The 23,901-nt window shown below is 42.1% G+C and overlaps 1 protein-coding gene across 1 annotated transcript in view; it reads left to right on the top strand.

The window, feature by feature from the left end:
• Positions 1–1,006: 1,006 nt before the first annotated feature.
• Positions 1,007–23,901, top strand: part of CDH8 (cadherin 8) — a 147,639-nt gene continuing 124,744 nt past the window's right edge. Inside the window, exons 1-3 of the mRNA XM_079316086.1 lie at positions 1,007–1,427; positions 15,758–15,848; positions 15,942–16,204. Of these exons, the coding sequence (XP_079172212.1) occupies positions 15,767–15,848; positions 15,942–16,204 (345 nt within the window). The 5' untranslated portion in view covers positions 1,007–1,427; positions 15,758–15,766. The remainder of the gene's footprint in view (positions 1,428–15,757; positions 15,849–15,941; positions 16,205–23,901) is intronic.

Genomic DNA, 23,901 nt, shown 5'->3' with positions numbered 1-23,901 from the left:
CCTGGGGGTGTGCGGGATCGCGGGGTTGTGCGGGACCCTGGGGGTGTGCGGGATCGCGGGGTTGTGCGGGACCCTGGGGGTGTGAGGGATCGCGGGGTTGTGCGGGACCCTGGGGGTGTGCGGGATCGCGGGGTTGTGCGGGACCCTGGGGGTGTGAGGGATCGCGGGGTTGTGCGGGACCCTGGGGGTGTGCGGGATCGCGGGGTTGTGCGGGATCCAGGGGCCGTGCGGGATCCCTGCGCTGTGCGGGATCCCGGGGATGTGAGGGATCCCCGGGCCGTGCGGGATCCCTGCGCTGTGCGGGATCCCGGGGTTGTGCGGGATTCAGGGGCCGTACGGGATCCCTGCGCTGTGCGGAATGCCTGCGCTGTGCGGGATCCCCGGGCCGTGCGGGATCCGGGGGCTGTGCGGGATCCAGGGGCCGTGCAGGATCTCGTCTGTGTCGGTCACAGAGAGGATTTGGGGCCGGGGCGAGGTCAGACTTACTGCGCGGCGCTGGCTCCATCCCCTGCCGCTGCTGCCCTGGGGCCGCTCCGCGCAGCGCCCGCGGCCGCCGAGAGCCGAGAGCCGCCTGCCGCTCCCGGGCGCGTTGGCAAAAGCCTTTCTAAAGGATGCCCTCCCTGTCCCCGGGCGCTGTCGCTGGGAGACCAGCGGCTGCCCGCGGCCCCTGGGGGTGCTGCCGCATCCCCCCGCATCCCTCTCCCGGCGGGCATCACCCCAAAGGACGGGGATGGGGACAGAGGGGGGCTCCTCCTCGCCGACGCTCCGGGCACGTCCCAGCCCCGGCGGGCTCGGCCCCCCCGCCCTCCATCCCTCCTTCCATCCCTCCCTCCCTCCATCCCTCCCTCCGAGGCTCCCGGGCGGCCGCAGGAGATGCCCCGGCCCGGGCTCCCGGCAGCACCGCGGGGAGCGAGCGGCGCCGCCGCCCCTGGAAAAGTTGTGTGCCTGCCGGGGGGAAGGCGGGCAGGGGAGGGAGGGGGAAAACCACCACCCCAAAGTGCTTACACGAATTTCCCAGCGCTAGACCTGCCTCCGAGATCAGCCCAATAAGAGCTGTCAGGGGAGGCTCCCGGCTCACTTTTCCACATCGCTTCACAGTTCCGTTTGGCAGGCAGGCAGGCACGGTGGCGCGCTCAGCCCCGGAATTAGCGGATTTATTTGGAATATCCCTGCTTTCCTGGAGACGTGCGGCTGCCGCTGGCTTGTGCGAAGGGAGAATTGAATAACTGCGCTCCAGCATGCAGGCACAGAGAGCCGGGAAGCCCAGCAAGCAGCGGCTCCGCCAGCATCCGCAGCCTCGGGAAGCATGAGGAGAAAATCTGGAGCGCCCTGCCTGTTCCCAGGGACCGGCTGATGTTTTTTTACCTCACCCTTTCAATCCGTGCGTGAAGTGGTTGTGGGCAAGCGACTCCTTGCTCCTTGAAAGAGTGAGTATTCATTTTATACAGACAATTTGTGCTGGCTGGCAGAGGGCTCTCGCTCTGTGGGTTTCTGGCTGACTTGGGCTCCGTGTGCGTGCGAGGTGCGCTGGGCGAGCGCCTTCCTCGTCCGTAGGTGCGGTATTAGACTGAACTGGGGTGCCTCATTAAGTCGGATGTTTTCAAATTGCCTACAGTGAAAATGTCATTGGATGCTTGCTAGTTTTTATTAATATTATTATTATCATTATTATTCTCTCGGGAGAAGAAGTGGTGGTAATTGTATTTGTCTTCCCGCTTGTTGGTGGGGTTTTTGGGGAGGTTTATTTTTCCTTCGTTTCTACAACCCTCCTTTAAAGAATCAGGAGGACTTTGGATCACAGATGGTTGCTTCTAAGGCTGGTAAACCCATTTCTTCTCTTTATTTTCTTATTTAGTACAATAAGTCTCTGGGCTATTTCACTGTGTTGAATAGATGCAGGGCTGCATTCATGCATTGAAATAGATTGCAGTTTTCGTGCTGAGAATAAAAATCACCCACCAGCCAGATATGTAAATGAGGGAGGAGGAGGCTGGAAGAACCTGGGGGGGGGGGCAAACCCCCCCGATTTATTATCATCTTCCCTCCCCCCAAAGCTTTGCACCCCCTGAGTAAATAAATAGGAATGGCTACACAGCTTCCTTTCCTACTTTGAGAGAGGACAGAAATGCTGCTCTTGAAAGCTGCGATGGGAATGAATCTGTAGCCATAACTAGCCAGGAGTCATCCCTGTCCCACAAGTTGTTTTCCTTCCCATCCTTTGGCTGACTAAACAGAGGATGCACCCAGCTGAAACTTGGGAGAGGCAGAAAAGCCCCTTAGCCCCAGCCGCTCATTCGCTGCCAAGGCTCCCAGAGCACAAACGCAGGAGCCTGTGGCCCCCTGAAGCTGCTGTGCCACGGAACGCTTCATCTTCTCTTTGAGGAAGGCAGGGAGGAACACATCCTTCTCTTGTGCTGGGCAGCAGCATCCCAGCCGGAGCCCCGAGCCGCCAGCCAGCATCCCCGCTCGGCAGGGCTCGGCTGGCAGCGCCGCAAGGCTCCAGCCCGCAGCCTGTGGCAGCTTCTGGCTGGCTAATAGAAACGAGATTAATTCAAATCCTTCTTTAGGCTGCCTACCGCCATGAAGGTGACACTACTTAACACAGGCAGGAATTCCTCTGCGCTCCGTTGCCGTTGAGTGGTGTCTCGAATTTGTCTCCATTCGCACGGTTTGCCTTGGGTAGCAGGCTCCACAGGGTGGAAGCGATCCAAGCTGGCATTTACCGGCGCTCCACAAACCCGCTCGCCTTGCCAACAGGTATCAAACCGTACCCTCGCTCTCCTCCCCTGCGCACAGGCACAAACGCACTCTCTGTTTCATGCAAACGAGCCTGTCTCTCTCCTCTGAAAGGAGGAGAGACACTCATCCAACTTTTATAAAGGTTGACACCTCTGAACAGCCAACTTGAGCACAAGGGCTCGCCCGCCGTGGCGCTGGCTGTCGCGGACAGGTGTTTTTTGGGAGGTGCTGAATGGCAAGAACTCAAATAGCGACAACTGTTTATTGTCTCAAATATAACGTGTTAGCGCTTAATGGGAGGGAAGTTAACAGCTGCTCACTTCAGTTTCAATTAAAGAATAGAGCTGATAACTACCAAAGCTATAGATAAAGAATCCTCTTAACTTCACTCATCCTCTTTTGGAAATTCTTCGAGAGTTTCTCTGTAATAAGGATAAGGAGAAATATGCAGTTCTCTTGTATGAGTGATATTTCCCCCTCTATGTTCAATACTAGACTGCTGCGAACAAGTAGAGACTTCACAATAGGCTTCTCACTATATATAAGTCAATAATAAATAAATTCAGAAGAGTGGGAAATTACTCTCATGTACATTTTACCTGTCTTAAGCAAGATGATGAATCTTCTGGAAGAAGTTAGTATTTGGCATACCCGGTAAATTAGCAAATTTCACACCCATAAAATCTGATAACATCAGAACCCAAAAGCTCTCTGTGGTGTTACCTCCCAGCCTAATACTGTGGTTGGTTGTGACAGAAGAACCCTGGGAAGGGAAGTGATTATTATATTATATTTTCATCCTTTAAGCCTTATAATTCCACCTCCTGCTTTCAAAACGATCACAGCTTTCTGGTAGCTTCCTCCTAAGCTATTTATTAACTCCCTTCTTCTTCCAAACTTGCATCCTGGCTGTGGAGGACTTTGATTTCCATGCTTAGTTGTAAACTGAGGGCCTTCAGTGTCCTTGGAGATTCAAGCATTTCATGTAAGTTGGCTCTTAAATTATCCAGGTGAACAATTTGTTAACTGGGCAGGCTGCAAGCCAAGAAACTAACTTTGGACATTTTCTTCAATATTAAAAAATCAATAACTCTCCATGCGCCTGCTTAACAAATGCACCTGGTTTTAGTAAGAAGTACGGCTGTAAATGACAGCTACTCCTTTTATACCTTTCCTTAAAAATAAAACAGGACTTTTACTCTCTGTGAAGTGAGGTAGAATCCTCCTTAGATGAAGTCTCTCAGTGGTTTTTAAAACGTTATTTAGTCATTCCCATCAGCTTCTCTTACTGAGGTCCAAAAGATTTGTAAAGGGGGAAGTAGTCCCACAATCAGATTTAAATTCACTTCTTTTGTGAAATATGTCTTTTAAATTTTTATCATTTGTGATCTTCAGGATTTTTCCAGCAATACTGCACCTTTACTAGATCAATTTAATCGATCCCTGAGCACTTTATTTCCACCACTGTTAACATATGATTCATTGTCTTCTCTTAAAAAAATATCCTTCTCCCTTCTTCAGCATGTAGAACCATTTCAAGTGAGAACTCACAGTCAGCCATGAACATAAATTTAGCTTTGTTAGCCCTGAAGCTCTTCTTGAATTTTGTTTCTATTTCCTCTCATATAGTTGCAGATTTCATCTTTTTAAATCTTTGCTTAGGAAGACCATTCCCACAGATTTTAGCTGGGAATTTTTCAGACCTGGAACCCACCCACTTGACTCTTGATATGTACAGATCATTTGATTTCCAAAACCTGAGGGATATTAAAGGGAGAGAAATACTGATCTCTGAGATTATGGACAAGAAGGGATGTGAACATGTCCTAAAATTTCTTGGAGCTGTGTATTTCTAAGTGATGATTGTGCATGTTTTATTACAGAAAGTGACTGCTCATGCAGGTATTTTTATAAATGCCCCATACCTATCAGATACCCCATATCTCATCAATATTCCTTTTCCATTTTAATATTTTTAAAGCCTGACCTACTATTAATACAATTGTATGCTTGTAGTATACACTAAAGTGGTATCATAAGAGTCTTTCATCTATGAGTATAAAATAATAAAACCTAGATTCTTTCAGTGGAAGGCAAATGCTATGGCAATTTGAGCTTGGAACATTTTAAGCATCATTGCTACCATAAGATCACATCAATAGAATTAAATTAGATCATGGAAACTCAACATTTTTCTTAGTGTTGTTGCCATAGAAAAGGTGGCTCACTTCAGAGCTTTTTGAACATAACTATTTGAGCAGTAGACAGACAGAGAACAAAATAAAGTCCAATTTGAGATTACAAATGTGTGTCTATATATATATACACACATTTATTTTCCTCTCCTTTGTTCTAAAATCTGTTCAGCATGTTTCTCATTTTATCAACCACGTAAATAACATCAACTCAGTGGCATTTCAACTGCATTAATAAAATTCTGTTCCCAAAATACATTGGGTACTGATGGCACCTGGAGTAGTAAGTGCAAGCTGAAAAGAAAAAATATTATCTGAGAACCAGTTGAGTTACCAACAGATAGTCTTTTACTGGGAGTCAGATGCTATAAAATCTCATTTCCACCTGCCTTAGCCATGAGAGCAGCCTTTATCCATGGGTTGGTTGCAGTGATAGCACTCACAGAATTGATTTGCCAAGCTGTTGATCATGATGTGTCTTGTGGAAATCATTTGAAATTGAGAATGATGAGCACCCTGGCTCAGATTGGAGATTAGCAATGTCTCCCAGTCCCAGATCTGAGAAGGGAAAGCTCTCCTGGGAAGTGTCTCCTCTACCCTGTGATGCCCAAGCCTTAGGCAAGCTCACAGAGGGGTTTTCAGTGTGTCTTGGTCAGGTCTCTGCAACAGATATGGAAGTTCAAAACATTAGGAAAACAGTCTTGGCAGTCCCTTGGTCACAGTTTCAGCTTTTCACCCAAAGTGGCTTTTCCCAGGGAAGCAATGTTCAGCCTCATTTGAGAGCTCTCATTTACACCCATTTCCTTTGCAGTCACTGATGGTCAGAATCATATGCACCTGTTTTTTTCTTTGTATTTATGTTTTATAAAAAAATAAAACTTACATATTTTTTTTACATATATATTATTTCAAAGCCCTAAGCACTACAGCAAGTGGAGTGCATGCACTCAAGAGGGAGTTCAGTTCTCTAATTGAATATCACAACACTTCAGATGTGAACCTCTCTTATGGATTAAATGTATCAGCCATGATTGCCCTTTAAGTAACAGAGCATCAAAACTTAATGTCACTGAAGTTTAGATTGAGTCCTGTGTTCTGGTCTCTGACCTTTATTTTTTGTGTGCTTCCAAAAGTTAGATGAAAACAAATGAATAGGGGGGAAAAATCCTGTGGAATCTCAGCTGTGGAATCTGGCATCTCCAGAAGAAATAAGTTTACATTGGAGAGTCCTAATTCTTTCCAAACAACTCCTCTAAATTGGTGGAAAAACTGCCATAAAATTCAATGTGGAAAATTAGAAACCTTCATTTCTAATTTCACATATCTCAGCAGAGGATTGAGGTTTCCTGCAGTCCTGCTGTATACAGTTAGAAAAGTCCAGGTATGTTCAGAATTTTCCTCTTTAAATATTTTTTATTGCAGACACACGCTCATGCATATGGCTGGAGGGTTTATGTAGCTTTCACTAAGTCATGATGTCCAGTCATAATTTTATAATCTTAGTTTAATCAGAATACATATCAGGAAAACATGGGTTTTTCTTAAAGCATTGTATTTTGTTTAATTCTGTAGAGAATACCCAATATTCATTAAACAAGAATATGAAAGTTCTGTTGTACATATTTATATATTTTATAAAGAAGGCTGATAAAGAATCCCAGAAAGCAAGATATTTATGCCCTCCATTAATATTTAAAGGATTTTTTTTCCAGGAAGTACAGGATAAGCACATCCCAGCTGCTGCAAGTCTCCTGACAAACAATGCCCCAGGCAGAGCATGGCCAACGCCTCATTCTCAGTCGCAGGTCAATCTGTTTGTCTTTTTCTGAGCTCATTCTTGTCGAGCATAAGTTGCCTTTTCTCCCTTCTCAGGTTGAGTGCTGCACCTTCTGGGGAGGGAGCAAGGCTGTGCCAGCTGAGGTGTGCAGCCTGTGCAATGCAGCTCTGCTCCAGCCAGAGGAAAATCGCTTTAATCAGTGGACTGGAGAGAATCAAAATTACCTCAGATCATTTCTTCCTCTTGCTATAGGATGAAAACAGTGCTGATGCAACTTTTCCCCTTCTGTTTAAGTTTTTGGACCACTCTGGAAGTCTTGCCTGTCTCTCCTCTCTGTTTTGAACTGGCATCATGAGATGATGTTCTGACACACATCAGTGGAGTGTCTGACTCCCAGAAACCCAAACCTTTGTTTTGCCTAAGTAAAAGAAATTGAAAGGGAAGGTTGCAATTTCCTTTTGTTCCTCTGTAGAGCTGAAATAGCTGTATTGTCATTTTAATACCTATGGCTTTAGTATCAGCTGTCATGGGAAAAAAAAAAATCCACGCTAAAAAAATCCCCAATCCAATGAAAAAAAACCATCACCCAACCAACCAAAACCAAAATAACCTTAAAGTATTTTCAATACTGATTTCATTAGGGAGGAAATTTCACCTCCAGCTGCAAACTTTGTAGCACATGCTGTCTCTTTGTCCTGTACCTGAGCATGTGTAGCAACTGCAAGTCCAAGGAATAATAAAGAATAAAAATAGTTTGAAGGGTCTGACGACACCCTTGGTTTCTTTAAAAGCATTCTGGTTCCATAAAGTAGTGGCTGCTTCTGGAAAGACTGACAGCTTTATATACAAAAAGTCTGAGCCTTGACAGCTTTAAAGTTGTCCCATATTGGTTTTACTATCAAAGAGTAACAAAAATAAGAAATTCTATTGATATTGTAGAATAAGCATGATATCACTGGGTCAAGATACTCTTCTGTGGTTTGGTTCTTTTTAAGAAAGGATTGCCTGATAGTAAATATTTGTCAAAAATTATATAAAAATATTTATCTAGTCACATAAAACAGATTTTGTAGATACAATAAAGTATCATGTAAAACAGTCACACAATAACAGTTTATTATAATAATAATGGAGATATATTTTAGTGTGATGGATGTTGTCATTTTCTCTCTACCCCAAAGCCTCAGTGAAGTTGTGACAGACCTATATCCTAAAACAGCCTCATCTCCACTCCAGAACAGCAGGTTCTCTGATGTTTCTCTGTTAAAGCACCAAAGCAAGGGAAAGAAGGAAAAGGAATTTATCTTAGAAAGGCTTTTCTAAACCTTCCTTTCATCTGTCTCTGAAACAGACCCCAAAAACTGAAGTAACCTGCTCTTGGTAATAAAAATAGACAGATTAATAAATCCTTCAGTAATTATTAGAGCTCTAGATGTTGAAGAAACTGTTGCATTTCGGTAGCTGTGTGTATCCCTACATGTTTTTCCAGTGCATGGATTCCCTCAGCTACATCTGATGCAGAGGCTAACAGCGTGCCTAAACCAGTCCTTTAGCATTTGACACAAGCTCAGGAGCTCACTTAATAACCTAAAGAACTGTGCAGAAGTCTTTAAAGAGTAGCAGAGCATGACTAAGCTTAAAAAGATAAAGTGACATATCTTTGCTCTCTGAATTACTCTGTGTGTGGGTAGGGCAGAACACCTAAGACAAAAGCAGGAGGAAGGTGCTGCCTGTTGCCATTGCTGCTGAAATAAATAATGCTGCAGGAATGTGTTTTGATTTCCCAGGCAGCCATAAGCAAATTGCCACAAGTAGCACATCAGAATAAACTCGGGCAATTGATTTGCACTGGGGCTGGCAGGGAGCTCTGCCAGCACAAAGGATTGCTCGCCCTGCAGAGCTCGTGTGACATTTCCCATCTCATTTCCCAGCCCGTGCAGTCTCAGGTGCATGGCTGAGGGAAAGGATGTGTGGCTAATGCTTTAATGCTTTTCTGTGTTACAGCTAACTCCAGGTGATGTAGCAGTCCCTTAAAATCACTGTTAGTGAAATGCACTGCAGCTCCACGGGGCAATGAAGGTTTGCAGTGGTGGCTGGCCCCAGTGTGGCTGCTGGTCAGGGGTGTGCTGGGACACAGGAATTCCCTCCTGATGGAGCCTGGTCTCAGAGCAGCACACCTGGGGGAGAGGATTCTGTCCCTAAAACCTGCCAGCATCAAAACACGGCAGGGTTACCATGGCTGGACAATATGAGCCCATCAGACATTTATTTAAACAGTTTGCTGTCTCTAATTGCTTGTTTCTTCTCTTTTCCAGAAGTTTTTCTCCACTCAGTTTTGTTGATTCAACTATTTCTCTGCTGTCTGAAGTGTATAGTGAAACTTCATACGCTTTTTGTCAGCACAGTCGTTCCCAAAACTTCCTGTTGTTGTTTTATAGTTGATGGGTTCTTTACTTCTGCAATGATCTGGGTTAGAATCTTGAAGAAAAGACTTTTTGGAATGGGATTTTGTTGCAAATTGTGTTTGTTAACCCACATTTCACTGGCCTGTCTTACAATGCTGACTGCAAATAGCACAACTGCAGGGACAGTAAACTGCAGTGGAGAAGGAATAGGAATGGAGACCAATTATTTGGAATGTGTAGCTTGCATGTTGTGGGGACTGAGGGGGGGTAAGGGCCTCTTAAATGAAAATTGCTCTTGGTGGAATTACAGCATGAGCAATGGCCTAACCCAGCTCTGTCAAAATGATTTGGTTTTAAAAACACCTTACTATTAAAGGCGTTTAAGTTAACAAGATCATTTTGACAGAACTGGGTTAGGGAGTGACTGCACACAGTTCTGCTGGCAGAGGAGAGGCAGAGAGCCTGGGCAGGACATGCAAGTGGCACTGTGCAGTGGGCACTGGGAGCCACTGCCATGGCAGCGTGGCTGATGACAGCCTCACCCCCTCTTCATCTCGTCTTAGTGCCTCTTAATTGGGCTATTTTGTGAGTAACTGAGTAATCTTTACACAAAAGAATAATCCACTGAGGAATAAATGTTATTATTTTTGGCAAGAAGTATTCATTACTTTGCAGAGGAAAACATGAGCATGCTGCCTTATCCAAGGTGATTTAAATCAAGTTCAGGTACAATTTAATAGATAAGTACTGGAAACAGGAGTTGTATGGAGCTGAGTTATGCAGGTGAGGATGATGTGTTTATTTGTTGGCTATGGTGTCTTGATAGTTCTTTTCTGGTGGAATTTAGGTTTGTTCTGCTTTAATGGCAAATTAAAAACTTTTTTTTAGGAGGGGACTGGAGGAGCTTTGAGGTCCTTCCACTGTGGGATTCTATAAAGAAGAGTAAGAATTCCTACAAGTGGGACTGGAGCATTTTTATTTCTCTCACTGAAAATGTGAGGCTCTGTTGTGCTGCCAAACAGGGATGAGTGAAGCAGAGATAATCACTCTTCTCACTGTGGGAAGGCTTTTTGCATAATTTTGCTGCTTTTGGTGGGAAAGGACTTTCTCTGAATCCTTGAGATAGGGGATGAGGAAGCAAAAGTTGTAGTGGAACCAATACCTAGAGAGGTAAGAACAATCCTAAAAAGTTTAAGAAACAAGAAGAATGTGAAGAAGAAAAATTATAAAATCAACAGATATATCCACACCTGTGGGGACAAAAAAAAACCCCAACCAACAAACAACATAGTAAGAAATGGCACTGGCTGGCACTGTCTAGGTGGTCATTAAATTAAGGCCTCTCATCAATTATTTGAGCTTGCTTGTATTGTAATGAGGATTTGCTTTTATTAAATTAGAATCTAAGGTAGAAATTATGTGTTTCATGTACAAAATGTAGTGGAACCTGAAAATTCTACAAAAAAAAACCAAAACCTTTTGGGTAAAAATCATCAGGTTTTTTTATTTATTTTTTTTTTTTTTTGTCTCTCTGGTGTAACTCATTTGAAGAAAGCAGTACCCAAGGGTTTTTTTTTACCTTAATAACAGTTGTTTAGTAACTCATAAAATCTATCACAATGAAATAGAGAGGTCAGAGGGCTGAGATGCTGCATATCATCATTGCAAATGAAATAAAGAAAAAGCTTTTGCTGCAGTTCTTAAGACAGCCCTCCCTGTCTCTTGTCTGGAGAAACACTAGAGTGGTTCTAAAATCTTTTAAACTGAGGTCATGGTGTAAATCAAAGTACTGGCATTGTAATAAAGTGGTTTATTTGACCAGATGAATACTCTGTGCTTTGAACATAAAAAAAAAAAAAAAAAAAAAAAAAAAAAAAGAGAGATTCTTGTTAAAGCTTTTTATGATCTTACTTTGCATCTTTTTTCAATGGGAAGTTTATACTTTCAACTACTTTTATTAATTTATTAATATTTTTTAACAAATTACTGGATTCCAGTGGTCACCTTTTAAAGCTACAAGATGATTTTAAAATGGCTATAGTGAAATGAACTCTATCAGAAGTGCTTTCCTCCACCCATACACAACATGATCTTTATATCTCTGTAGATGTCCACTGCCATGCCTGGCTCTAACTCTGTGAACTCCCAGCTGAAACCTGCACAGATTTGAGTTCCAGAGGAGGTCCCAGTGTGTATGACATTGTTTTCTGAAGCTGTGTGCTGGGTGTGTCCTCCTGCTAGGCTATAAACCTCATGGGAATCACTTTGTGTTGCACTTGTACAAGACTTGCACACTCCATGGCTGAGTTTTATGGGCAGTGTTCCAAGATGCAAGTTCCTGTGAACAGAATCATATTTTTTTTTAACTCTATCAGCACACAAAGTGGAAAACAAACCACTCAGTTTTATCTGTACATCTCTATAGGCTGTGCATACTGAACAAAATTTATGAAAGCAGTCTTAAGTTTTTGAAAATATAAAGCTGTTGTTTGAATCTCTGCTCCATGACATAGTGGAGCATTTCCTTTCATCTATTTGTTACATTAAAGACATTATTTATATTTTAAATATCACTTTCCCCTCTCAGGCATGAATGGAGAACTAAAACAGTTTTGTAAACAGCTTAGGTGGATTGGAGTTGATCTGGAGTTATATATCAGTGTACAGGGAAACCACTCAGAAGATCACTGAAGTTTTGTTTAAGACAGCCCAAGGCCAAGGAACATGTGGAGATTAAAAGCAAAAATTATACTTTTAACAACACCAGCAAAATCTTGATGAAGGTGGAGCATTGCCTCCAGCCCTGGGCCAGCCCAGCCAGGAGCTGGAGCTGCTGCAGAGAGCCCAGAGGAGGCACAGGATGAGCAGAGGATGGAGCAGCTCTGCTGGAGGAAAGGCTGGCACAGCTGGCATTGCTCACCTGGAGAGGAGAAGCTTTGGGCTGAGCTCAGGGGGCCCTGCAGGGCCTGGAGGAGCTGCAGGAAAGATGGAGAGAGACAATTGGCAAGGGCTGGAGGGACAGGAGCCAGGGAATGGCTCCAGTGGCAGAGGGCAGGGCTGGATGGGATATTGGGAATTGGGAATTGTTCCCTGGCAGGGTGGGCAGGGCTGGCACAGGGTGCCCAGAGCAGCTGTGGCTGCCCCTGGATCCCTGGCAGTGCCCAAGGCCAGGCTGGACACTGGGGCTGGAGCAGCCTGGGACACTGGGAGGGGTCCCTGCATGGCTGGGGTGGGGTGGGATGAGCTTTAGGATCCCTCCCAATCCAAACCATGCTGTGAAATACACTCTTGAAGGGCCATATGCTTCTTTTTTTGTTGCTTAGGAAAATGTTGTTCTGGCTTCACTGGAATAATTTTGTTGCCATTCCATACTCTCCACTGCTTTAGACCATGGTGTAACACAGGAAGTGAAAGTGCTACTGTGCCTCACCTTCTGGTCTTCCCTTGATTTTCAAGTCTGCCTTTACATATGGCCTTTAATATGTAACCATAACCTGGTTCAGTAGCCCTATCATCCACTCCTACCCATCTAATCCAGAGAATTACAATTTAACAGCTAGGCACTTCTCAATTTTCCTATTAGCCAATATGTAAATTGCTGAGCCACATATTTAAAATGCCTTCCATCAGCTCCCAGCCACGTACATGGTGCTCTGCTTGCAGGAATGGGGCAGAAAAGTAATTTCCAAATTTGGTGAGGAAATCTGGGGGCAATCCCACCTCCCTGCATTGCATAAAGTGTATGCCCTGATTCACTGATAGAGCCTGAATGAGAGTCTGTTTCCCAAATTACTCTTAGAAGATTGAGCTGTAGAGAACTTTATCCAGCTCAAGAGCTCCACACTGATCACATTCCTCTGCAGAGCAGGGATGTGCCAAAGTCCCATTGAGTTTTTTCCTTTGCCCTGCACTGCCCAGCTTTGCTGTCAGGGCTCAGAATGTGCCAGCCCTGTGTGCCCTGAGCTTGTGTAACTGTGCTCCTCAACTGAGGGGGGGTTCATGGCATGGGGTGTGCACTGCTGATATTTCTGATGTGGTTTGGACTTGTTTGCCTTAAGGTATTGCTGAACACACAGCTACTGTGAGCACAGCCCAGTCACAGTGAATCTTCTCTATTAGTACATGTGGATAGGACCTAAATTTGATTGGAGTAAGTGAAGAGTAACAAGCATAAAGTCTGGGGGAGGAACTGAGGAGGGATGCACTGAAATGAACTTAATGCTTTCTAAGGATTGAGGGTGGCAGTGTGAAATCCAAATATCCTGTTCTTTCTCCAACCAAAAATGTTTCTGGGACCGTTGTATTGTTTTATCTCATTTGTTTCATTTCTTTTAGAAGGTAGGCTGTGGAGATTAATTAGGAATTGTTTTCAAAAAGCTTCTTGAATGTGAAAGGAAGTGCTTTATTATTATTTGGTCCTGTACCAACTCGTGCTGAAAGTGTAAGTAATTCATGTTCACTTGAGTCCTTTTCTCTGAGGAGTTTTTAGGGTATATATACAAAGTGATTTTTCACCCAGAAACAGAGTCACACTAGAAAGAGAAGAGTTTGTTACATCTAGCTCTATTCAAACCCTGAAAAGGACCTTTAAATTGTGTTTTCAATTTCTGGCCCCCATTTTAAATATAATCCTGGATGTTGTTGAAGATGCTGTCTCTTGCTCTATTTTACAGTGGTTCTATTTCTCCTCTGTTTTGATTCTTGCTCCATTGAAGAAATCAGAAAAATCTATGTCCTGGCAGGCACAGGCACTCACTCATCCAGTCAGATATAAAAAGGATTCCCATCTGAGCAAAACCAATCACTTTGACTGAAACTTTGACTGTTTCTCTCTTTTCATACCTTCTACCACCAAACATGTCCCTGGAAATCTGTTTAACACGTGCCAGAAAGCAGCAGCAGTAAACTCCATTTAATTCCCTGATCTGAAGAGGCTTTCCAGAGGGTGACTGATGCATCCCATTACCAGACTGCTCCTCTTCCTTTTCTGGGATTGAGAGAATGTCAAGACATTTAAATCCTCTGCTGCTTCTCTCACATTTTCCCCAAAACTTCCTCACGAGAGCTTGCTGTATTCTCTGATTCCTTTATTTCCAGCCCAGTTGGCAATGAGGCCTGTAAAGCTGCAGGTTTTTCTGTAATGGATATTCCCCTCATTCTGGATGCATTGTCAAAGCACTGCACTATTAGCTCACCATTCTTCCATGCTGCTTGAGAGATTGAGTTTCACTTTGGTAACAGCTCCCCTTCCCTTCTAACAAGACAAGTTTCTCACAGTTTCAGGTTTTCATGCAACAGATTTCACAGTTGCTTTGGCAATTACTGAAGTTTTAAAAAAATACTTTCTTTTGTTTGCTTTTAAAAGAACAGCTGGCTTTTACTGGTCATGTAAAAAGTGTTCTGCATGCTTATTCCAAGTGTGTGCAAGCCACCCCTGCCTCCCAAAAAAACCCCAACTAAGCTCTCAGGATTTTCATAAATGTGCAACACTAGGAATTAATCTTAAAGTAGAAGAAAACCAGCCTAAAACACGGTGTAAGCTTAAAAATAGGCATTCCTACTCTCTTGTATATAGTGGTTTCTCCTGAGATTGTTTGGATATGAATCAAAAAAAATGTAACCAGGCTCTTTCACACAACTCCATGGCTCTGTAATGCAGCCCTTCTCTCTGACCACATCCCATCCAGTTTTCCATGTGATCCATGGCTGCATTTCTGGGCTTACCCATCCCTCTGGCATCAGCCCTGCTATGTTAACTTGCCTTTCCATTTCAAGGAATATTTACCCTGAGATGAAACATGCTGTGACCTTTTAGTACATCAAAGGGTAGGCAAGGAAAGAAAGACAAAATGCTCCCAAGTGTCCATCTAGGAAAATGTCTTTGAAATGAAACATGGCTGTGTGTTTTCTCTGAAAGTGAAGGAGTGATAGTGAGACCTGCAGTGCAGATGTGCATAAATAAGTTTCCTTAGGTCCTGCTAGTGGTCTGGTTTGGGAATCCAGGGTTTCACAGAGGATTTGGCAGTGCTGTTCCTCTGCTGGGCTGTGAAGGGTTTGCTGTCAGTAGTGCTGCTGCAGAGCTGATGGCTGAACAGACAATGGGCTGCTGGACCCTTGTACACTCAGGAGAAGTTTGGTTTTTCTTCTTGTGGAGGAAAGGAGCATGAGAAAGCAAGAACACTATTTTGATTTGCTTGTATGACAGAATATGTGTTTGTTCATGTAATTGATCATATGAACAGTGCAGGGTAGTGAGAAGGTTGGGAGCTTCTTCAGACCATAAGATGAACTGCAAAATCCCAGAATGGGATTGGGATGGGTCTGGGTTGGGAGGGACCTTCAGGGTCCTCCATTCCCACCTCTCTGCCACAGGTAGGGACACCTTCCACTAGATCAGGTTGCTGCAAGCCCCTAAATATTTTACTAAGTGTGTGTAATCATTCATCTGAGCCTTCTCTTAGTGTTTCAGGCAATGAAAGAATACACAGAATCAATTTAACTATGCAATAGTATTATAAAGTACAAATTTAAAACCTAACATGGCTTACTTATTATGTAAAAGTAAATAAGATGTTTCAGAAGGCTTTTCTAAGCTCTTTAGTCACTGATTTGAACTTTCTTTTTTTTCTTTCCCCCACCAGGAATCTTTAATGACTGGAAAACTCAATGGATCATGTTTTTATCATCTAAGCTATTTTTACATTGACTGTGCTGTAAACACATGGAGGAGCTGTAAGTAAATGTTCTGTACTGCGTGATGAATTGGATTGCTACAGTCTGGAGGAAAGCAAAATAATAATTTCATTTCTGTGGTGATTTGCGTAGCCTGTGGTACAATGCCAGAAAGACTAACGGAAATGCTCATGGATACATGGACTCCATTAATAATATTATGGATTACTGTCCTTCCTTCCATTTATATGGCTCCAATGAATCAATCTCAAGTACTACCAAGTGGATCCAGTACAGGACTAAAAAGGCTGAATGAAGAACAAAGAGTTTTGCACCGTTCCAAGAGAGGCTGGGTTTGGAATCAAATGTTTGTATTGGAAGAATTTTCTGGACCTGAACCAATCCTGGTTGGCCGGGTAAGGCAAGATTTGGGTTTCTTTCTCTGAATGCATAAATGCAGGGCATGAGAAGGTCCTCAGTCATTAGCACTCTTCTAAGGAACTTCAGATTGAGGTGCTCTGTGATTCCAAAATAGCTCTCTAATATCCATAGATTTGTGCTTTCAGTGTTCCTGACTGTAAGGACATGGTTTCCTAGTTAGCTAACCTGCTATTTCCAACAAAAATATGCACATTCCATTTGTCAAAAAACCCCATAAGCATGTTCTCATCCTTTCTTTTGTATCATTAGTCACCGCTCCTCACCTCTGTCAGCTGAAGATTTTTACCAAAGCAGCTCTTTGCAATATGTTCCTGTTCATTCCTAAAGGTTGTTACACCTACAGGTCATGTTCTATCTCCAGTCTGATGAATCAAGTTGTTTATGCTCTGAGCATTTTTAAAAAACAAGAACCAAAAAGGAAAGTGTGGACCCTACAGCAGATTATGAGGTCTTAGTTTATATGAAAGTCTATGCACACATATGGAATAACATTATTGTCACAGATTTAGTAATTTATTTCAAAGTTAGTAAGATAACACAGAGCAAATTATAATATTTTTCAGTGTCCCAGCTTTTCTGCTGCCCTAAAGCTTTGCTTGTTGCCATGCATTAGTTTATTCTGTAGCTCAGTGTGTTACCTCCAGTCAGTGAATCAGCCTTGCACTTCTATGAGCCATCTGTATCCATCAGGGATGAATTATCCTTAGAATTATTCTTAGAAAAGAATGATCTGTTCATAAATGCAAGTTTGGCAGTGAGGAGGTACAAATACCTTAATTGTTTATCACTAAAGTTCAGTTCCCTTTGAACAACCATGTGCATTATGGTCTCATTACTACTGAGGTTAAGCTACTGAGGTTGAGCAAAAAAAAAAAAAAAAAAAAAAAAATTATAGATAACAGTTAATTTCATGGTGATCTTGGAATTTCTATGGAAAAAGGAATAGCATACAGTATAATATAGGCACTGTCAGTAGCTATCTATTATTGAAGAGAACACAGATCAAGTGCATTCCCAAATCTTCCCTAGTGCCACTTTCCAGGCAAGACTCAGGGTCAGAAGGTGTAATGAGCTTTCTATCCAGTGACTTTTGGTGCTGTGTCAATTTACATTTATATCAGGTATTTGCTATCTGTTCTCATTTGTTTCTCTGGGGTTAGTAACATATCTCAGTTTCACAGAGAAGGCAATGTGCATATTTCACATCTTAAAATGTTTTATTCAACCCATTCTTTCTGGAGTATTTTAGTCGAGCCTTTAAAATTATTTTGAGAAGCTGGGGAGAATCCTGGGTTCATACTTTGTGGTATTTTGATTCTCAGGGTATATCCAGGTCTAAATATTTCTACTATTCTAAGGGGTTTTTTTTGGTGATTATTATATCCTGGATTGTTTGAGTCATTGGTGAATAGAAGTGGGTAGGTTAAACTAAGCCAAAGCAAGGAAGACATTATCCACTCTTCTGCTGGCATTTTAAATAGAATTAGCTAAAATGCTGTGACAGTCTATTTGTTGAGACTGCTGCATAATTAAAACACTGCACGTTATAGACGGAAATGAGCAAGAAGCAAAGTTTGTTCCCATAGGGAGGAATTTTTGGTTTATTCATTAAAATGACTTAGAATATTTTTGGAATTCTTCTCTCTATTTTTTCTCCCTCTCCAGAAACATCATCCATATTTCTGACTTATTTTTCTTTCCTAAGGCTCGTGAGTACTGGGTGCTTTCAGGCTGGTGTGCAGTCAGTGGGAGCAGAGATATTCCACAGCTTTCAGAGCTGCTCTTCATCCTTCCTGCCTGGAAAGCAGAGATTCCCTCAATTACACTTCTTGGCAATCCTCCCCAAAACTTTAGGGTGTGCAGAATGTCACAAGCACAATGCTTTCCTTCTCTGTGAAGTTGGGCTGTGGTTTGTCCCCTGTCACCTTGTTGGTTTCTGATCCACTGCAATTTAAAAATAATCTCCTTTTCAGAACTCGTAGTAGATTTGCACTTACCTGGTTCCTCCTCCTGAACACTCTTGCTCCAGCCTTTTGAGTTTTTCCCCTGCTAAAGGATTTGCACACCTGGGGTATCTCTTTTGTTCTGGAACTTTATTGATTATTTTTTCTGCACTATGACTTACCTCGAGTTTCTTATTTCTTTTTCTGCCAGACTTTGAATGAGGGACAGTCAGTAAAACAGGATATAGTGAATTAGTGCAGAGAGTTTAACACCGTGGAGAGAGTGATATAAAATGTCTGCCCCATTTTTTGCTGCATCTTCTGGATGTAAATGTTCTTTTGTCCTGTTACAAAATCAGTCTTGCTTGCCATGTGCATTTTACATGTTCAAAATTCTAGTATAATCTTCAAACAAATATTTTATTTGGTAGTTAATTGCTTCAAAGAAAACATTCTAGAAGCAAATCTAATTATGTAGATCTTTGTTACAATTTTGGTCCCTACACTGTTGTAGAGTGTACCCGGCACTTTTCATAGTCATGCATGTTTTGTGCAAACATTCAATTAAGTGCTTTGGAGAATAAATACAAAAATAAATCTTGCACAAACAGAAACAATATACACACAAGCAGAATTTGTTGCATATTCTCAAATGTACCTTTGAAACCCACTGAAAATTCAGCTCTTAAGAACTGCTCAGAACAGGACTGATACTTAAATAATGGGTTTCATGTTAGTGGGTGGAAAGGCACTGAGTAAAAGCATTTGATCCCAATAGAATTGATGGAATATATCAGCAAAATAGAACTGAAAACTGAGATTAATTTTATAGGATACAAACAGAACACAAATCACTTTGCAAATAAAAGCCTGAATGCAGAGTCTGTGAGTTCCCCACTGGTTAAAATGGTCTCATACCAAAGTTTGTGAAGTGCAGAGAAATTTAGCAAGACAGGATTAGAGAGGTCTGTAGTATCTTATATTAAACTGCTCAGTTTTTCCAGGGGAAACATCTTCCAGACACGAAGGATCTTCTCCAGAGTTTTAAGTTTTGCAGTGCAACTGCACACACTTCAAAGGTGCTTGTTCATTGCTGCTCTGCATGGATATAGAGAAATAAATGCATTCCTAGTGTATTTGGTCTAATAAATGAAGTAATCTGGGGTGAGACTAATAGGAGGAATTAATGTGAACACCTTTTAAAGTGTGCTGTCTTTCTTCAATGACTTGAGAAAAGGACCGGAGCAAATCTTTTGCTTTCATTCTTGAACCTCTTAGAATGAATTTGAGGAATATGCTCTTTTAATGCCAAATTTTGTCATTATGTTTGGTAAGATCAAGCTCAAAATGAGCAAGTCTACTTGAGTTCACATGTCTGTAAAGAAGCACTTTCTGAATTTACACGATTTCTCTATAAAATGCCACAAATATTCTAGTTTCCTTTTACTTTTTTGGGCTATGTTCATATTGCATTTATTTTGCCATGTGATATTTTTCATAGAATCATGGAATAGAATATCCTGTGTTGGAAGGGATCCCCAAAGATTATCCAGTCCAGCCCCTGTCCCTGCAGACCCCCCAGCAATCCCCCTGTGCATCCCTGGAGTGCTGTCCAAGCTCTCCTGGAGCTCTCAGGGCTGGGATCATTCCTGGGGAGCCTGGGCAGTGCCAGCACCTCTGGGGGAGCAGAACCTTTCCCTAAAATCCAACATAATCCTGCCCTGGCCCAGCTTCATGCTCGTGTCCCTCCTTTGGACATTCCCTAGTAGCTTCATATAATTCTTATTTTAGTAAGTTCCATATTATTTTGATCTGTACATGTTAGAACATGCATTTTGAGAATCCTGCAAAATAACCTTTTTTTTTTTTGTGTTCGTTCAGCACACATCAAATGAGTTTGGGTTTATTCCTAGCAGCAGAATACTGAGCCACAGATTTGCAAACACCCTTCTGTACTTCATTTCATTCCCCCCCCCTTCACCCACAGAAGCAGGTACTCACTTCACAAAGCTTCTGCGCCTCCTTTAGAAGCCTCCCCATCCTGCACAGTGCTGTCAGCAGTTTGCAGCCTCCCCGTGGCTGACAACCTCATTCAAGTGTAGAGTGATATGTCTGGTGACACTGCATGCTGTCCCTGTGGACTTGATTAGTTGGGTACAACTTCTACTCGCTCTACACTGCTGCATTTCCTCTGTCTCCTCTGCATGCACTTACAGCACCATGGCAGATGTGCTGTGAAATCTGGGCTGTAGGAAATGCCACTGTTCTTTCACAGGAGACAGCCCCTGAATTCACAATGGCATAGGTAATAAAGTGAAAAGGCATTAGCAAGCTGCATCTGGGGTCTTGCAGCTCCTGTTTTATGGAACATGAGGTGTTTGGGATGCTTTGGACCTGGTTTAATAGATTTTTAAAGCAAAAATCTGGGCTAGTTAATGTAATAACAGTTGTTTGTAATTGGAAGCATAGAATGTCCTCAGGTGGAAGGGATCCATGAGGATCATCCATCCAAGTGCATCTTCTGCCCCTGGGCTGGGACCATTCCTGGGGAGCCTGAGCCCCTTCCTGTGTCTCTCCCCAGCTTCTCATTCCAGCCTGTCCATACAACCAGGGTGCTCCATCCACGTGCAGAATCCAGCCCTTGTCTGTATTTGTTAAACCTCAGAAAGCATGGAGAGAATGAAAAAGGGAATGAAGGACACAAAAGTTGTTTGTTTGTGTTCTCTGACTTGCCCATAAATGAATCCAAATTTAGGTCCAGACACAAAAATCCACCAGAAGTCACTCAGGTTGCTGCTGGCAATACTTCCCAGGCTGTCCCAGAACCCCAAGACTTTTTAGATTTCCCTGTTTCCAGTCCCAAAATAACACATTGCCTGTTTTGTCAGTGAGGAGGGATTTGGGAAGCGAGTGTGGCAGGGAAGAGCAGCCCCTGTGGCACATCTGGTCCAGGGCTCTGGAGAAAAAATCCTGGCAGGGAGGAAACCAGTGAGGCTCAGAAGCAGCATGGCCAGGTCAGCTCCTTTTGTGGTGAGCTCAGGGAGTTTTTCCTCCTGTGACACCTGAATTACATGGTTTGTGACTCTTCACTCTGTTAAGTGCAGATTTTCTTCTATGAGAAAATTTATGGAATGTATGAGAAATATTATGGAATGGAGAAGCTGGACAACTTTTGCTATTTGGATTAACGGAGATTTTTCCCTTGGTGTTTGAGGCTTGGGCTCAGGTCTGTAGAGGAGGAACAGTTTTCCTGCAGGAGGAGCAGTGGAGAGGCATCCTGTTTGCAAAGTGCTTCAGGCTGAGCTACTGTAAAACCCGAACCTGGAAATGCAGAGAGCACTTATAAATAGCTGTGAGCTGGATGTTCTGCATTATCCATGCTCTGTGCAATCCTTGATTTCTTCACCAACATGCATTTTCTATTTTCCCCAGGAAATGGGAAAATGTTACCTGTTTAAAATCATGACTAGTTCTGTTGAAGTGCAAGTGATGCAAACAGGCAAAAGAAATAATTGTTTTAGTTAAACAATTCCTTCCTCATGTTTTGCTTTTCATTCCTGCCCTGAGCTTGTGATTATGATGGCTGCCTGAAAATAATGTTGTACTCAAGTGATGCAAACCAGAAATGTATATAAATAAGGCTAGCAGTGTTTTGAGGGATGAATTACAGCTTCCCTCAGTGAAAAAAATCTTTGTGACATATAGGAGTAGCAAAGTTCTAGCATAAATTTCATAGAATACAGCATAGTCCTACATTAATGATTTGTTAAAGTTTTCACAGAACAGCAATCACAACACCATATTAAATAGATTCTAACCTTTTTTCCCTAATACACACTTGTATTGTTTTCTATGATTTAAATGCATGCCATAAAATATTCAATATCTGAAATGCTGCAAAGCCAACATTGCCTTCTGAGCCTTAGATTTTTGTTGCTGTTTTGCAACCATAATTATATACTAATTTTCCTGCTTAAGTTTAATAAATTCCCAGAAGCTGAAATGTATCAATTATTTTGCTACTGTATTCTTTATGAAAAATACTAATTCCTACCTTTTGTGTGCTGGAAAGGGAAGAGGTGATTGTACTGCAGAGAATGCTCCAGTTTCCATACTCTCAATCAGTTTAGTAAGCAGGAGTATAACTAGCTAAAAAACCCTCTCTGTAATTAAATGCTACTGCAAAGACAGTAACTATAGCAGACAACATTTTACAGAAGTCAGATAAAAGTACTGGATTTAAAAAAAATATATTCCTGAGCCTGCACAACTTTCATTTGTTTCTTTTTTAACTGAGAGCAAGTTCTGAGAAGAATTGTAAATATAAAACATAAATTTAAGCAAGAACAATTTGACTGACCCGAAAGTGTCCACATTTTCTACTACAATGTAAAACATATTTTACTGATTTTTCTAAGATTTAAGAAACAAGGCATATCTCCAGACACTGAAAATCTCATTTCTGTATATTTCTGGGACTATTACTGAATAAAGCTGAACACTTTCATGCTCCTTCATCTCCAGCCTGGGGCATGGTATAACCACAATTTAAGCAGAGACACAACTTAAACCCCTTGAACATCAGCTATAGAACAGGACTGGTAATAACTTCAAAGAGGCATTTTATCAGTAACTTATGAATCCAGCATCTTAAAGGGTCAAACTGCAAAACACCAGGCACCTCCTCAGCTACTTGTATTTTCTTTCATGGAATAGGAAAATGTTTGTGATGTGAAGAATAACTTAAAAGCTGGGCAGGGCTTTTGCAGATTTTCTTTTTTTTTTTTTTTTTTGTCTTGTTTGGTTGTTGTTTTGTTTGGGATTGGTGCCTTTTTTATTTCCTTTTAAAAAAATTAATGGTTTAAGTTACTTTAGCCTTATTCACTTAAATTTCTTTGTCATGTTTTTCTAGAGTCGCAAACATTTCTGACATTCTGAAAAAAGAGCAGCTAGTAATGAGCATTTTGTTTGTAAAGAATTAGAAGCTTGTGTGCTTTTCAATATATTGATCTGAAAACTTTATCTTTCTCTCAGTGAAAAGCTGTCCAAGTATGCATGCAAAATGCTGAAGTGACACTATGAAGATTGAGTTGAGCCTTCCCCATGATATTCTGAGATGCCCTATGATTGTTTAGTCTTTCCAACATTGCTCCAGTAAATGGTTTTCAATTTCTACCTGGAGGGCCCACCCCTCGTGCTGTCAGGATGCTTCAGTTCCAGTTGTCAATTTAACTCCCAATTAGTGCCAATTGTGAGGGGAGTTTTTTGCTAAAAGTTTGTCCTTGCTGAACTTGACAAGCATATTTCCCATTCATCCATCAGCTCTCAGGTAGATGTGATTTCCCAGAAGTGCCAGGATGTGTTTTTCAACCAGTAAAGAGAAAGGGAAGTTTTATTGGTCCAGATAGGATATTCCTCAATTTGCCATGGATTTGTGCAACAAAAACCTTAATTTTGTATTGAAATGAGAAATGCTTTGGAACCAATTCCTTTGTGGAGCTGAAATGGGTGATACCTCATGAACTGGGTCACACCTGAGAAAGGCTTTAGAGCTGCTGGGCAGGACTGTATTTTTAGGATGTAATAAATATACAATCACAGGAATCACAAGAAAAATAAGTTTTCAAGTGAAAATAATGATAATGAGTTTGCATAAATTCTGTTTCTTGAAAGTTCTGTTATAAAAGTTGGGTTTTCTTCCTATTCTGGTAAAGTCGAAGAAGGAAAAG

This window comes from Erithacus rubecula, assembly GCF_903797595.1.
Source record: "Erithacus rubecula genome assembly, chromosome: 12".
In the NCBI taxonomy this organism is placed as follows: domain Eukaryota; kingdom Metazoa; phylum Chordata; class Aves; order Passeriformes; family Muscicapidae; genus Erithacus; species Erithacus rubecula.
Note: the sequence above shows the minus strand (reverse complement) of the source record. Positions and strands in the feature narration are given on the sequence as shown.